Genomic DNA, 15,123 nt, shown 5'->3' with positions numbered 1-15,123 from the left:
TTCTAGCACAGAAAGGAAAGGATTAGTACTGCCGTGCAAAGCACCGGCAGAACTGCCTGTGTGAAGTCCTGGACACCTATATTTAGAAATTCTTCAAATGGGAGCAGATGTCAAGAATAACTTGGATGACCAGGGAATTAAGAAGTTACTGTTTGAAAAGAAGGAACTGTGTAAGGTACATTCAGAAAATCAGAAGTCTTTGCTCCGATAGTCATTCAGGTTCTTACCAGCCACCTAATGCGCTGGTGAAGGTACAAAGAAACAACCAGCACATACAATACAGCTGCAGAAGTAGGTTATGCTGTATGATAACAAAGGGTAGTGGTGGTGGCATCTTCCATTTAGTCTTTTAAAAGTACCAAAAACATCCAGCAGTTCATCATTCCAAAATAACTGTATTACATAAGGACAGCTGTAATAGATCCCCCACAGCAACATGCCCTCATCTTACGAGCTGTCCCCATTTGTTGACACAACAAAGCCCAAAATCAGGATACCGTGAAAAGGATTCTAAAATAGCAAAAAAACAAATATCCAAGTACAAACTCAATAATGCAGTAGAAGTCTAAGATTCCCAATACCAGAGAAGCAACAGATTAACAGCAAAACTTACATTTGTTTTTCGGCGACATCGTGATAAATTTAGGTATAACGACACTCTCAGCTCATTGAATGCTTTCATTTCTTCTCCAAATCCTTCCCTTGGAAACTTCCTCAAGGCATACTGGTAGCGCTGTGCTGCTTCCTTCATCTTACCTTTCTACAAATTTAGGAAACAAAAGGCTTTTCACAAACTCATAATATTGCAATACTGGTGCAACAAAGCACATTTGTATTTGACATCTACCAACAGGTGCTCTTCACATAGAAAACGCAGAGCCAGATTTTTTAAAAAATAAATACATACAGTACGAATTACACTTACACACAGACACAGTGAGAGAACTTGCATGTTAACTAGAATTTGTGTTTGTTTCTAAACTCATACCTTTAACGGTATTTCACCAGGATCATATTTTCATTAATACATACTACTTGTATCAGAAAAATGCATGTATGTACAATTTATGTATGATACAATTCATTATTTATTTATTTTTTTAAAACAGAGCAGTCAAATATCTGATGATGTAGTTGATTAAAACTCTTAAGGCCTAGATGCCTCTAGTAGAGTACAGCATAGCCTTAATCAGGAATGGTGTATCCTTAATCAGGTGGTGATACTGCAGAATAACCTCTGGCAGCGGAAGGGGCTGGATGGGAGAGGGAGGAAGAGTCGGTACAACATTCAAACATGCAGTCCAGCTACTGCCAGATCCACTTCGGAGTCTCAGCTGTGATTAGCGGGGTGACTGAGTCTATGAATTTAAAGTAGTCAAAGGTCACTCTCCTACTGCTTAACAGAGGTTGAGTAAGAGAGCTAACCTGACTACCTGAAGGATCCACCCATGCACTAGAAATATTCAGACTCTCCAAGAGATGCTTGGAGAACATCTTCACAATAAATTGAAGATTTAAGACAGTTTTGCAAAAAACACTGACATCCTTGTAGCATGATAGAAAAGCAAATCTTTTAATTGACAGGTGAAGAGATTTTATGGATATTTTACAAGTTAACTTCTTTTCATAAACATCAGGTGTTTTTTATCATTTAATTCATCTTAACCCTCAAAGTGGTCAAAATTTACTGCTGAAACTGGCAAGGAAAATATTTAAGGTTTATCTTATTTTATTCAGCTGGAGAGCTGGAAAGTAGTTATTGCATACTGTGAGCACGCTCAAATATGTGTTACTCTGCAAAATAACTATCCATTTAAAAACCACTTTGGCAAGTAAATAAATCAAAGTATACTGGAAAAAGTTTAATAAGCTAAATAACATACCATAGCTCTAGCAAGTCCATTCAAATTACTATAATAAAATAAAGCACTCTAAAAATAGATACCAGCAGGGAATTCAACCTCTGGTAAAACATATTAGTACCAAGTCCTACTATGTTACTCTGTGGTCTCAGAGTCCAGGCAGGGTTCAACCTGTGGAGCAACTTGAGGAGAAACTGAAGAAAATGAACTGGTGCTGGTGACATGGTGGCACCTTCTCCCTGAACAACGAGTGAGTTGCATTCAACACACCACCAGAGAAGTGTGACATCCCTGGGAGAGGCTTCCCAGGGATGACAGAACTGCCTTTGTAGCATAAAATCTGTTACCCTTTATGTTGAAAGATGTCCTGTGCTTAAAGGCACCTGCTTGGATATAAAGCTCTAAACCCATTTCAGGATCAAGAAACTCTATGAATAATCCAGATGTATTCCTAAGACTCCTATACAGAATTTGGGAGAATCTCAGCAGGTCCACCCTGATTCATGATGGCAAAGTCTCATCAAGGGTCTCTCTTCTGTACTATGCAAAGCCATTTGATATAGAACAAAAATCAGAGGTAAGGTGATTTGAGGGCCTTTATAAAAAAATCCCTACAAATTACAAGTATTGTAGCTAGAACAGACTTTAAATTATGCTTATATAAGCCATTGAGCACTGTGTTGTACTAATGAAGTAATGCAGGTGTATCACAGTTTACAAAAATAATTCCAGTCTCTCTTCTGAGCAATATATCACCACTAGTAAAAAGAATGTATCACAAGAGCTGTGGCTTTCCTTATTATATATTTAAATAGCACACAAAAGAACATTATCCTGAAGAAAAGGTATTCCTAAATGTCACTTAATTCAACAAGGCACATTCAAATGAGCACCTTACATTCTGAGTTGCTCTTAAGAAGCAACTGACTGCTACAAATGTTCACAGAACAATTTGCTCAACAGAAAGAAAATGTACTTAGCTGTCTTAAAATTTTTATTTATTTATTTATTTTACACAAGAAGTTTTCAATTATTCTTTCCCAGGGTTCTAAAGACTCCTTGGTCTAATTCCCAACATGAGAGGATGTGCAAGAACACATCTTGTTTGAACAGAAAAGGAGGTATAAAGAATTTTAATCTACCTTCAGACAGAAGTCCAATTATAACATTCTGCTATCAGAAAAAATAAAAATCTACCTACTTTGTACAGTATATTTCCTTCTTCCATCAGTTTCTGCAGCAGAATAAGGAGAATATCGGGTTTTGAGGTGGCCATTGCCCATGCTGCATTTCCTGCAAGTTAAATTTTAAGGATCTCTGACAAAAGGGAAGAAAGTATGGTTCTGATACCTATTCACACTAGAAAGCCTAATCCTACTTAAGTATTCCACCTGCATGGATTATTATTATGTGCACATATATTTAAAATACACATATATCCATACATGCCCCCTGCCACCCCACATAGATAACAGCCAGATATTAAATGGTCCGACTCATGTCACCGTCACCCCTGGTCTAAACCCAGTACAGGACGTTATGAAAGTCACGCTAAAGTTCAGGCCTAAATAAGGATCTATATTTGATCATTCTTAGTACCCAAATATAATAAATGATGATTTAAAGGTACTACAGATTCAATAATTATCATGTACACATCTGCACCATCTGCTTGCCTAGTGATGATACATGATTTGCACATGTATTTTTTGCCCACCCTTTGCAAAATGTACGATTCTCTAATTTATTAAAAGAATGTTATTTAAATGTAAAACTTCTTAATCTAAATCATTAATAGTGTCAGAATTAAGCATCACTAATAGCATAATGAAAATTTTCTTGTTTAAATATATCATCATAGAGTAACCATGTAAAGACTTGACTCCTCCAGATCTCCTCATCAACATACATCAAAGAAAGGGAATAGAATAAAATTACTTAAGCATTTCCTCACTTCTGAAGTGAGTCTTGAGTATCTGCCTTTAAAAGAAAGAGATTGATTTCTCTTGAGTGGGCATCTGCAAACCATAAAACCTGCAAAAATCTAGTATGTATTTCAAGATTTATTTATTTAATCTACTTTACAGAAATGATAGTAATTCTAGCAGAGCAGATGTTCAGTTGTTTCTCTTGAGTGTAGGATAGTTTTACTGACCTAGTTTAGCTCCTTTTCTCAGTAGCATAACCACTACTGATGTATTACGACATCCGATAGCTCTGTCCAGTGGCCGCATGCCACTGTGGTCAACATGCTCAATCATTGCTCCTTTCTCTACCAAGTACTGCACCTGTGAAAAGAAACAAGACAAGCCTTGTAACATGATTTTTGGTAGGAGAGGCAGAACAGTGAAATATTTAAGCTACCATCTAATCTTCCTTGAAGTATACTGCGTATACACTCCAGAGTGTGCTAAAGCCATTTTAAATCCATTGAAGACAACACGGCATGGGAATGCAATCAAACTGCACTGAAGAGCTGCCGTGAAAGTATTAAAAAAACCAACACCCAAATTCCTGGAAGTACCTGTGTCAGAAAAACACTAAGACCAAAACATTATGCTTGTTGCCTCCTTTGTTCATGTTCTGCATGCCAATATGCAGACACAGCAACTCAAGCATAAAGGCAGTAAGCTCAGAAGAAAGCAGAGCAGCAGTGTAGGCCCTGTGCTTTCAGCTTCAAGTACACCCTAACACAACAATGACAAGCATGAAGTGCAGTACCGGAATATGCTCCTAGTGTAGGACACAATGCTATACAAATACAATAAACAGAAAATGCACAGACTACTATTCTGTAATGTGAGATACTTAAAACATGCTAGTTAACAGCGTAAATACAAATCATGATGCTGAGAGACCACTTGTCCTGTACGAAGAAAAACACATCTGTAATTTTATTCATTTCTTAACCATTTATTACAGAAGTCTAACACTGCAGTTTGACATAAACGCAGCAAATGTAAAATGCAGCAAGGGCAAATAAAAAATTTTAAGAAAGCAAAATAAGTATGTCAGACACCATCAGCTTCCACCAAGCATTCACCAAGCATCCAGAGCAACAGAGTAATTCTTGTAATTGTCCATCAGCAATATTAATTAAAAGTGCAACACACAGGAAATGACAGCGATGGCAGGTCTGATATAAGCAATAGTTCTTTCACATAACGACTGCTTGCCCAAATGTGACTGGCAGTAATCTAGTATGGAGAGAGGTATTAACAATCCTTCTGACTGACAGGAAAGCTGCAGGCCTGCTGAGTGATCTCTTAATTAGTATTATTGCACCTTTGTCTGTTGCCCTAGCAGAGGGACCAGGCTGTTCAGCCGTATGAACCGCTGATGTGGCCAGTCCACCAGGTGGACTGGCAGTCTGTTCTACTCCAGTGCAGTAACCTACAGTAAAAGTATGTACAGGATTCTGGCTACCCCTCATTCCCAAGCAGGAAAGAAGTCCCTCTTCAGGTCCCCAGTGTTACCTACAAACACTTGCAGTGGCAGGAATAGCTCTGTGATGTGACTTCTGAAAAATGTTAAAGCCACTACAGAATCTAAAGGCTTATTTTCAATTTCAAGTTAATCCTGACTAAGGCTGAATGGGACTTAGAGTGCTACAGCAAGTAATACTGTATGGCAGCATTCTTATTCAAGAACTGCTGTTTTGAAACAGGTCGTTGTATATACCAGCTCTAGAAATAAAGATGCTAGCGAGTTTAGGAGGCTGCATATGCTATTCTTTCTAGTTCCCTGGTGAACTCTTGGATCTGTTTATAGTGCATGCAGATTTGAGCATGCCCTACCATGCAGTTTGCGGAAACTGCATTCCTATCTGGTTAGGCTTCTGAATTGTGCTTAATTACTGAGTTTTGAAGCATGAGAACAAAAATATACAATCACTTCAAAAATCTGTGATTTTAAAGATGTAAAGGATTCTAAATCATAGACTTTAAACTTATTTTATACTTTTGATCTCAGTTACTGGCATGGCTCATTTCAGATTCAGAAAAACTTCACCTAAAATGCCTTAGAATCTTGTATTGTAACATTTATTATAGAGGAAGAAGGTAGAATGTGAGAAAGGTATAGGACTGAAAAAGGAACTTCAGTTGTTGTCCTGTTTCTGAAATGATCTGTGGAACAAACCAAGAAAAACTGAATTTACACCTCAGGCCCTGTACTTCCACATATATAGACTGGACAGTAACATTAAGATGTGCTCAGTGCTATCTTCGCAAGACGAAAAGTGTACAGATTTCTAACAGTTCTCTCCCTGTCATGCAGAGCATGTAAGATACCCATCAAAGACAAGTGATGTGGCCTTACGATGGAAAAGCAAAATATTCCTGCATTTCATCTGTTGTGGCAGTATTATTCTTCTTCCTACATCTCTTACTTGGGGTCTCTGTTCCACTAAGGCACCCAACAGACTGGGACCCTGTCCGTTACCTCAGTGGGTTTGCAGAGGCTGAAAAGAGATATTTTCCTTTCATGTCCCACAGGCCTTTTTTTTTTTTTTTTTTAATTCCAGTTCATCCAACACAGAAATTGTAAATGCTACTTTTTATTGAGATTTAAAAACTCATCATGAAGTACAACAGCATGCTCTATCACAACTACCTTGGTACTAAAACCTTATCTAGAAAATGCTTTTCTGAGTAAATACTTGCACTGCAGTCAAGATGCTAGCAGTATAAGCTTCTTGGTTACTTCCTCAAATTTCCTTTCTGTTTTGGTTAGCAGTATTTTTCTAAGCTTTGTTTTCTATTATGAAAATTCAATACATGCTTAGTTTTTCTGCTGTTAGTTCTACTTACAATATCAGCATCTCCATAAAAAGCAGCCAGGTCTAGGGGTGTTCGTCCATTTTTGTCCGTCTGATCAGTTGTTGCACCTTTCTCAACTAAATACTGAACTACTTGCCTGTGGCCTTTTAGACATGCCCAGCTCAAAGCTGTCAGTCCTTCTTTGTCCAGAGATGAAACAGTTGCACCTGTAAAATGAAAATTAACTTTGTTATGAAGATGTCCTGTTTAATAAGCAAAATTACCTAACTCACACAGATGCAGTCTCTGGAACAGCTGTGCAGCCTTGAATCACTATTTATTTTCTACCTTCAGAAAGCAGAAATTCCACAGTGCTCAAATGTCCTTCACAAGAAGCCACCATAAGTGGAGTTCGGCCTTGCTTGTCACTTAAATTCACATCAGACCCATGCTCCACTAGAAGTTTAGCAATCTGAAATACAAAATAGCAATTTAAAAATAAATTGGCAGATTTAGATTTTAGCCATAATAGCATGAACTTTTAAAGAAGAGGACTATGGTGTTATTTATAGCAATCATTGAGAAATCCTGCGCAACTCAAGCCTTAACTGTTTGCAATTCAGGGCCTTCTCCTGACAGGAGTGGCCAGCATGAGGAAGGCTCCAGACTCTAAGGTCCTCTCTCCATTAATACAGAAGCAGTACAGAGGATCTGAAATTGCCTCTGTTCTTGGTCTCAGAAATAAAATATTTTAACTCCCATGTATTATTTTTCAGGTATATTACAACTAAGGTTGTCATGCAGCCAATGTACTTTAAAATCCTTTGTATCGCTTTCAATAACTTAAGAATTGAGCTTCTGAACACATCCCTTTGAAGCTGATGCAAATGTGTATTAGAAAATTTACACTAATTTATTACAGGACTGGGAGATGGGATGGGATGGGATGGGAGGAATCAAGCACCGCTTCCCAAAGGAATCCATTTAATTTGCAAATATGTGTCAGACCTGCCAGTGCCCCTGCCGTACTGCACAGAAAAGTGGAGGAATCCCCCTCCGATTAGCTCTCGTCACAACTGCTCCATGTTCAAGAAGTAATTCACAGACTTCCAGTTTTCCTCTTCCTGCAGCAGCTGTCAGGGCTAAAGAAAGCATTTTCATCAACATTATCTCTTAGCTGTTTTACCACGTCTTTTGACACATGCGCATTATGGGAATATTACTGAATCCCCAATTTTTTCAACTCAGCTGCTCCGTAAGATTTTCATAACTACTTTCAGACTCAAATGAATTAGTCAGAATCAGGTTAAGTCAATAAGCCACAGGCATTCTCTGGTAAATAAAAAGATGATTCTCAAGATAACAACAGTATCATGTGCATAGCTTGTAGGTGAAAAGGAATCTTTATGAAAATTTTTGATAAACCCACCAGCCTGAGGCAGTTCTAGTTCCTTTTTCATTAATCATTTTCTTCATGACAAGAAAACTTCATCTCTTTCCATCAGGCCCTTCTCAAAAGGCGAAGATGATAACAGTTCTGGGATTCAACAAAGGGACTGTAACTCAAGTTTCAGAAGTACTGCTTACTTGATCCCTAGCAGTGATGTATTGCCAAACATCAGATATTTAGATCTCTGCAGAAAGTCTGTATCTTGGACAACTTGGCTTCATTCTGCACTAGTTAAAATTGCTTTCCCTGTTTTTCACGGTGAAAACCACAGTAGGTTATCAATCAATAGTTCTAACTCATGTGTGTTTACCCTTGCTCTGGACTTCAAGGGATTCCAGTACATTTTTCAGTACACAAGAGGCATCAACCTTCTAGTTCACCTTAAAAATCTTTTTGAACTGAACAGTGTATGTTGTCAAGAGTGAGTGCTCTTGACCTCCATCTAAAACGCAGTAACCTTGCAACTTTTAAACAGGTAGCTACTACTATCAGAGGACACCTTCTCAGCCCTGGCTGGAAACACCAGAGTATTGCAATTGCATCCATGCCTACATGCGCTGGTGACAGAGCAGTCCAACACAATATAGTAGCAAATGTGTCCACATAGCACAATAATAAAACCATTAAAACGATCTTTACTTCAGACATTCATAAGATACAAAGTACTGCACATCTATGTTCACAATATATGGCTTATGAGAAAGGTAATTTCCACAGATCCAGCACTAGTATTTTGTGACTCTACTCAGTACCATAACCCTGAAGTGTTGCTGTAAGGCATTTGCACAACTTGCCACCTTCTCCTATAGCTTATTATACTCCTTGCTTTTCCCTGTAACACTCATTGAAGCTTGAAAATAAAATATTTTCCCCATCGTTATTTTTTCCCCTCTTCCATTTCGCTCACATCAACTTATTGTGTGTTTTAAATGGAGCTTGAAATTAAAATGGTTTTTTTTGTTGTTTGTGTTGAAGCATCATCAGTAATGTTAACACTGTTTAGGAAAAGGGTTCATGTACTAACTTCTGCAAGAATCAGCAAAAGGACTCGCCCCTCCATTTTCTAAATCCTAATACCATATATTTTCCAATAAGAAGTGGGTCAAATTGTGAATTTCTTGTTACTAATTTTTTAGCATTTTCAAACATGATGAAGTAGAATTTTTAAAAATTCTAATGGATGCTGAAAGTAAATTAAATTACAAACACTGCAGGAAGTAGTAATTTCTTTTTTTTTTTTTTTTTTTTTTTTAACAACAATATCTAACCCATTCACTCTTCACTTACTGATACTTCACTATGTTACAATTACATCAACTGTTTAGATCTGAAAAACTGGAATGTAAGTCCTACTGGTATCACCATTAAAGGCAAAACAAACTATCTTGTTCAAAAATGTCACATTTTTTATTCTGTCAGTACCAGCGTTTTAGCTCATGGTTTAACTAACATTACAGCAACAATGTAACTCCCTACACCTTATTCAGGTATAAAATGACTAAACAATTCCTCCAGTCAGCTTAAACATCATCAGGATTAAACTCTGCTCAGGAATTCCAACTATTCCACTCAAAAGGATCACCTCTGATCTGCCCAACGGCACTCTGCAAAAGCTAAGAGCAGCCAAAATGATGTTATTTTCTATCACTTTTACTAGACAGTAAGCAATGCTCCGAATTAGCTAATCTGTATAGAACATATGAGGCTGGAAAAACATCTCAGAGATGTCTTTAACCTAAGGTTGTCTTTTCCAACTAAGACACAGTAATGTGGATTTTGAAAAGGGTAAACTAAGGAAATTTAGAAAACAGGCTTAAAAGTCTCCCACCCCTATATCCTCTCATATCATATGTTACGTGACTTTGTCTGTTCCACTTTAATTTGCTTTGTTACGTGACTTTATCTGTTCCACTTTAATTTGCCTTGAACCTGTACTTTGTACAAACATGGCCTTCAGCTACATTAATGTGATAAAATACTGGGACCGGCAATGATGATCTTTAGCTGTCTTTCATTCTAAAAGACTCACAATATAAAATGCTACTTGAAGCAGCCTCCATAATGAGCAGAACCAACTTAGGATTCAAGTAGATAACAGCAATACAAATAAATGAACAGAAACAAGCTGTTCCCGAGCATGTTACTAAATGAAAAGGAACAGTGTTTAAGGTTGTTCTATGCTGTTTCAAGGTGCAATGGATTTTCCCTTTTTGAAACAGGCACTCACAAAACACACTTCTCACTCCATCTGCCTCATACTTCTAAGTTTTATCACTATCCAGTTCCATACCTGGATCTCATTTACAAAACAGACAGCAAAGAACCATGCAGTACAATGCAAATGTAAGTTCACCCACGCATGCAAAACTCCCAAGATTCCAGCAGCATGTAAGTTAGCATCCTTTCCACTTAAGTTTTTTATGTTCAATAATGGAAGAGTAATAAATATTTCATGTAATGCTAACCCTGGCTATCTTGACTCACTCTACATGTTCTTCTTGTCCCAAACTTACTACTCTGTATCTCAGAGAGCACAAAAGTGCCACAGGGAACTGCTTGTAGTTCTCTGGACTCAGACCTTCACCTCCGTAACAAATTAGGACTGCATAAGGAAGCACTTACTTAATGAATAAAGATTCCCAATACATTAGGCAAGAATTTCAATACAAACTGTTGACAACAAAATATTAAAGGAAAATTACTTTAGCAACAGATGTATGTTTTTTGGAATTCACTGGATTTGCAGCAAGAGTTTTGTATATGCATAGGAATAAAGAACATTTGCTTCTCCGGTATGTGAAGACGCTACTGATGATCATTAAAAGAGACTGTTTTCCCACCTGCTTGTGCAACCTCAACTGTTTAAATGGAGATGTTACTCATATGGTAAAACAGGAAAACTTTCAGCTGCAGGCTGCACAGTTTACAGTCTGTCTTTAAAAAAATTACAGCATGTAATACAGTATGTATTTCCCATACATACAAAGGCATGTCTTTTCATCCATTGCCTAATTAGAACAAATGAGGCAATTGCCTAGCATTTCCTGCAAATAAATGAGGTTTAAAAAAAAAAAAATTCACAAACAGATAATCCTATGAAATTCTACACTGAAGCTTGAAGCACTATATTTCCACAGACATTTTCAATTTAATTAGGAAATCAGTAATTTACAGTAATTTTAATATAAAATAACTCTTCTTTTCAATACATGAGATGAGTAGATTTAACAAGTTAAAACTCTATACTTATAAACAGCATTTTATTATTAAAACTGGTATTCTCCTGTGACTTTTATCACAGAAAATTAAATTAAAAAAAAAAAAAAATCAAAATGAAAAACTCTTACTTCTTAAATGAGCAACTCTAATTAGGGAAAAATATGAGAAAGGAAATACCTGTTTCTCCCCACAAAGCATCAGTGTCATTGATGTCTATTTCATGGTCCTTTTCAATTGTCAAGATGTAACAAACCACCTGTCAAAAACAGCAGATATAGAGTGAGTCACAAAAACCATCAGTTGTCACTTGCAAGATATAGCAACAGGTAAAAGATTTAAAAAAAGTGAGAGTGCTTCTCTCTTAATGCATACGAATCAAAGAAAATGAATATTGTTCACAATCCATCAAAGCAAGTTCAGTGTAATTTTTAGTATGACTTGAAGACAACTGAATGTTATTGAAAGCAGTTTTTAAAAAAAGCCTAGTGCCCTTCTGTTGATTGGTTGAGGGTGTTTTACATGATTATAATTTAATAAGCTCCTGTGTGACCTATGTATACTAGAATAATCAAGACAAATGATGCCAAAAATAAAGCATCCCAGTTCAGTGAGGAAATTCCCTATTGTCTAAAACAAAGAGGAAAAAAGAGAGTATTTGCACACATCTTGTAAGAGGAAAAACACATGAATCGCTATTTTACATTGTTTATATCTTAGCTGTTTTTCAAAATTTCTTCACAGAATGGTTTAAATACATTGTTAAATGCTAATTTTTAAACTTGAGATGAGTTATAAATTAAGTTTTGCTCTGTTTCTGTTTTATTAAGGAAATCTATGTTTCGTAACCACCTACCAGTAAAAGATTATTAAATTAAAACCTCTGCTAATGGCTATTTTAAACAGATTTTCTAATGGGGGACACTGTCACTGAGACTGCAGCAAGCAGGTAAGGGAGTAGAACCACACTAACGAAAGTTTTGGATGCTATGGGAAAAAGCAAAGGTAGGAAAGGAGAAAGTATATGGATATTTTCAGGCTGCATGAGAAGTGTTGTAAACAACGTATGGAAAATTCTAAAATTCAAAATGCTAGAATAAAATTTATTCAAAATTCATGAAACACACAGGTCTTCCTTCTAGCTAAGAAAAATAAGGCTTCTTATTGTCCTAAAAATAGAGAAAGATGGACATTTTCAGGTAAGAGTAAGTATTTATGATTAATGTGATCTATTTTTCTGATATACAGGAGTTGACTGCTTTCATTTAATCAGTGGATAGCAAACAAGAACTTTTATGAGAGTGAAGGAAATCTCCATTAATTCAAGTTAATGATAGTTCAGAATCCTCCAATTTATATTGTGAGACAGTGATGGCTTATATATCATATAATAAATTAATTGCACAGACATATGTTTGAATCATGTAAACAACTTCAAAGATCAGATTCTTGATCTTATAGCAATTAAAAAATAGATTTAAAAGTAGTAAATATTGAAATGGTTTTATGGAAGAGATTTTAAGTTTCCACTTTTGGCACATCACTTGTAATACATAAACAGGAAATTCCATCAGCCTACTGTGATCTTTATTCAAGTATCTTTACTTACTGATTACTTTTGTATCAAGGTTAAGATTTATTTTCCCAATGAACAGAAGACATACTTGTATCACCTAAATATCTAAAGCATTTTGAGTATTTCTTATGTGTTTACTTTTAGTGTTCCTTTTACTGAGCAATACTGTAACACTGACAAACACTTCTTTTATCATATACATCCACACAACTCCAAATTTCTGTTTTAAGCGACATTAAGCTGAAGCAAGCTAAAGTGTGTAACTTGACATGTGCATCAGGTTAAAAAGTTAAGCATGTGCATGTATGCACAATATACAACTTGTTACAGTATAAAAAAAGAAATTCAACCTGAAGTAGAAACAAACTAGGGTGCATCACTGATACAGAATATCATCATTACCACTAGAGATTTAGGACAGCTTCCAAGAAGGGAGGAAAAAGTAGGCAGAAAATTACATATAAACAAATCCTGAAGCAAATAGTATTACTGGATAATTATCTACAGCATTTAAAACAGCTGCTAAGAATGCATACTACTATAAATATCAGAAGTTTCAATATTTCTGCTTTCCAAACTTCTTTTAAAAATAGCTGCAAGCATTGTTGTACAATTCTCATAAATTCAAACAGATTTTGAAATATTTGAACTGTCAACCTACCTGACAGTGTCCCATACTGGAAGCTGCTGTTAGAGCTTGTTGCAGTGCCTGGCTTTTTCTTAGTGAATTTTGTTCTTGGGAAGGAGTCATCCAAACAACATTAAGCAAGTATTGAAGGATATCACAGTGCCCTCTCAATGCACTATGGACCAAAGCACACTGGCCTTTCTTGTCTACATAGTCAACCTGCATTGGGGGAAAAAAAAAATAATATTCAAAGTTAAAAAGTCTAGTGAAAGACCATGAAGAGGAGAAGCTCTTAAGCACTGCAAGAGAGCAAATGTCACTCCTGTCTTCAAGAAGGGCAGGAAGGAAGATCTGGGGAATTACAGATCAAACAGCCTCACCTTAGTTGCTGGCAAGGGGATGGAAAAACTAATCCTGGAAAACATTTCCAAACACATGCAAGACAAGAAGGTGATCAGGAGTAGTCAGCATGGGTTTACCAAGGGGAAATCATGCTTAACCAACCTGAGAGCCTTCTGCAACAAGGTGACTGGCTTGGTGGATGAGGGGAGAGCTGCAGATGCTGTCTACCTCGACTTTAGTAAGGCTTCTGACACCGTCTCCCATAACATTGTCATGGACAAGCTGATGGAAGTACAGGTTACGTAAGTGCACAGTGAGACGGACCCAAAACTGACTGAACAGATGGGCCAGAGTGTTGTGATCAGTGGCACATGGAAAATGCTTCATGGAAGCCTGTGTAGATGTTCTGGACTCCCCTGCCACCCTGCCCCAAGTTTATGTTTGTTAATTATATACTTATGTAATCAACAACAGGTTTTTTAGGCCTCTGCATGATTTTTTTGGCTGCAAACATTGCAATCTTTGTGCATCAGCTTACCTTTGCACCTTTTTTGCACAGCAGTGAAACTATGTTCATGTGACCTGCAGCAGCTGCATAACTAAGTGCTGTCATCCCATTTTCTGAAGTTCCATCAATAGCAGCTCCAAATTCCAGTAAAAGAGTGACCACTTCTTCATGTCCAAGGTGCGACTGAACACACAGCACTGGAGCATTATTTAGTACTTCAGTCCTATAATTCACATTTGCTCCTGCCAAGATCAGCAGCCGACTCACCTAAAATTTAATTTAAATAAAACAATTTTTTCCTCAGATTTGTCTGAATTTATTAAGAGACTTTGACATCTTCATTCAGGTACTCAAATGTTACTCCCTAATTCTGATGCAGATGTTATTGGCAGATGTCGACTTTATCACATATGTAGCAATATGAAAGTTTAAAATCATCTGTTAGCACATAGATTATTGTACTACCGAACTGTCAACTCCCAATAGAACTCACCTCTCCCCTGAAACTCACTACTCTCTCAGCACAATTTCATCTGTGTAATTTGCTACTACTCTGCAGATTTACGTAACTGACTCCATTAACAGAGAGCCAGAGTGCATAAAAAGCAATCCCAAAAAATTATCAGCATGTGTGTGCGTGTGTGTACACGCAAATTTCCGATCAAAAGGCTTAGCGGTTGGCTAAAATTGCAACTTGTCAACTTGGATTTCCCCATCCATAATCCAGGGATTCAAATAATAGTGCAAAGTTCTGGCATTTTACAGCCTTTCACTCTCACAG

At 36.9% G+C, this 15,123-nt stretch overlaps 1 protein-coding gene across 8 annotated transcripts in view; it reads right to left on the bottom strand.

The window, feature by feature from the left end:
• The window catches only part of TANC1 (tetratricopeptide repeat, ankyrin repeat and coiled-coil containing 1), a 104,013-nt gene that overhangs the window by 8,327 nt on the left and 80,563 nt on the right, over nt 1-15,123 (bottom strand). For all 8 annotated transcript variants that reach the window (XM_030016721.2, XM_030016718.2, XM_030016719.2 and 5 more), the window contains 9 exons: nt 14,373-14,609; nt 13,526-13,711; nt 11,469-11,547; nt 7,631-7,764; nt 6,971-7,094; nt 6,674-6,849; nt 4,018-4,150; nt 3,064-3,155; nt 614-760 (listed from right to left, as the gene is read on the bottom strand). In XM_030016721.2, coding sequence (XP_029872581.1) covers nt 614-760; nt 3,064-3,155; nt 4,018-4,150; nt 6,674-6,849; nt 6,971-7,094; nt 7,631-7,764; nt 11,469-11,547; nt 13,526-13,711; nt 14,373-14,609 — 1,308 coding nt within the window. The remainder of the gene's footprint in view (nt 1-613; nt 761-3,063; nt 3,156-4,017; nt 4,151-6,673; nt 6,850-6,970; nt 7,095-7,630; nt 7,765-11,468; nt 11,548-13,525; nt 13,712-14,372; nt 14,610-15,123) is intronic.

The sequence above is a fragment of the Aquila chrysaetos genome, chromosome 6, assembly GCF_900496995.4.
Source record: "Aquila chrysaetos chrysaetos chromosome 6, bAquChr1.4, whole genome shotgun sequence".
Classification (NCBI taxonomy): domain Eukaryota; kingdom Metazoa; phylum Chordata; class Aves; order Accipitriformes; family Accipitridae; genus Aquila; species Aquila chrysaetos.
Note: the sequence above shows the minus strand (reverse complement) of the source record. Positions and strands in the feature narration are given on the sequence as shown.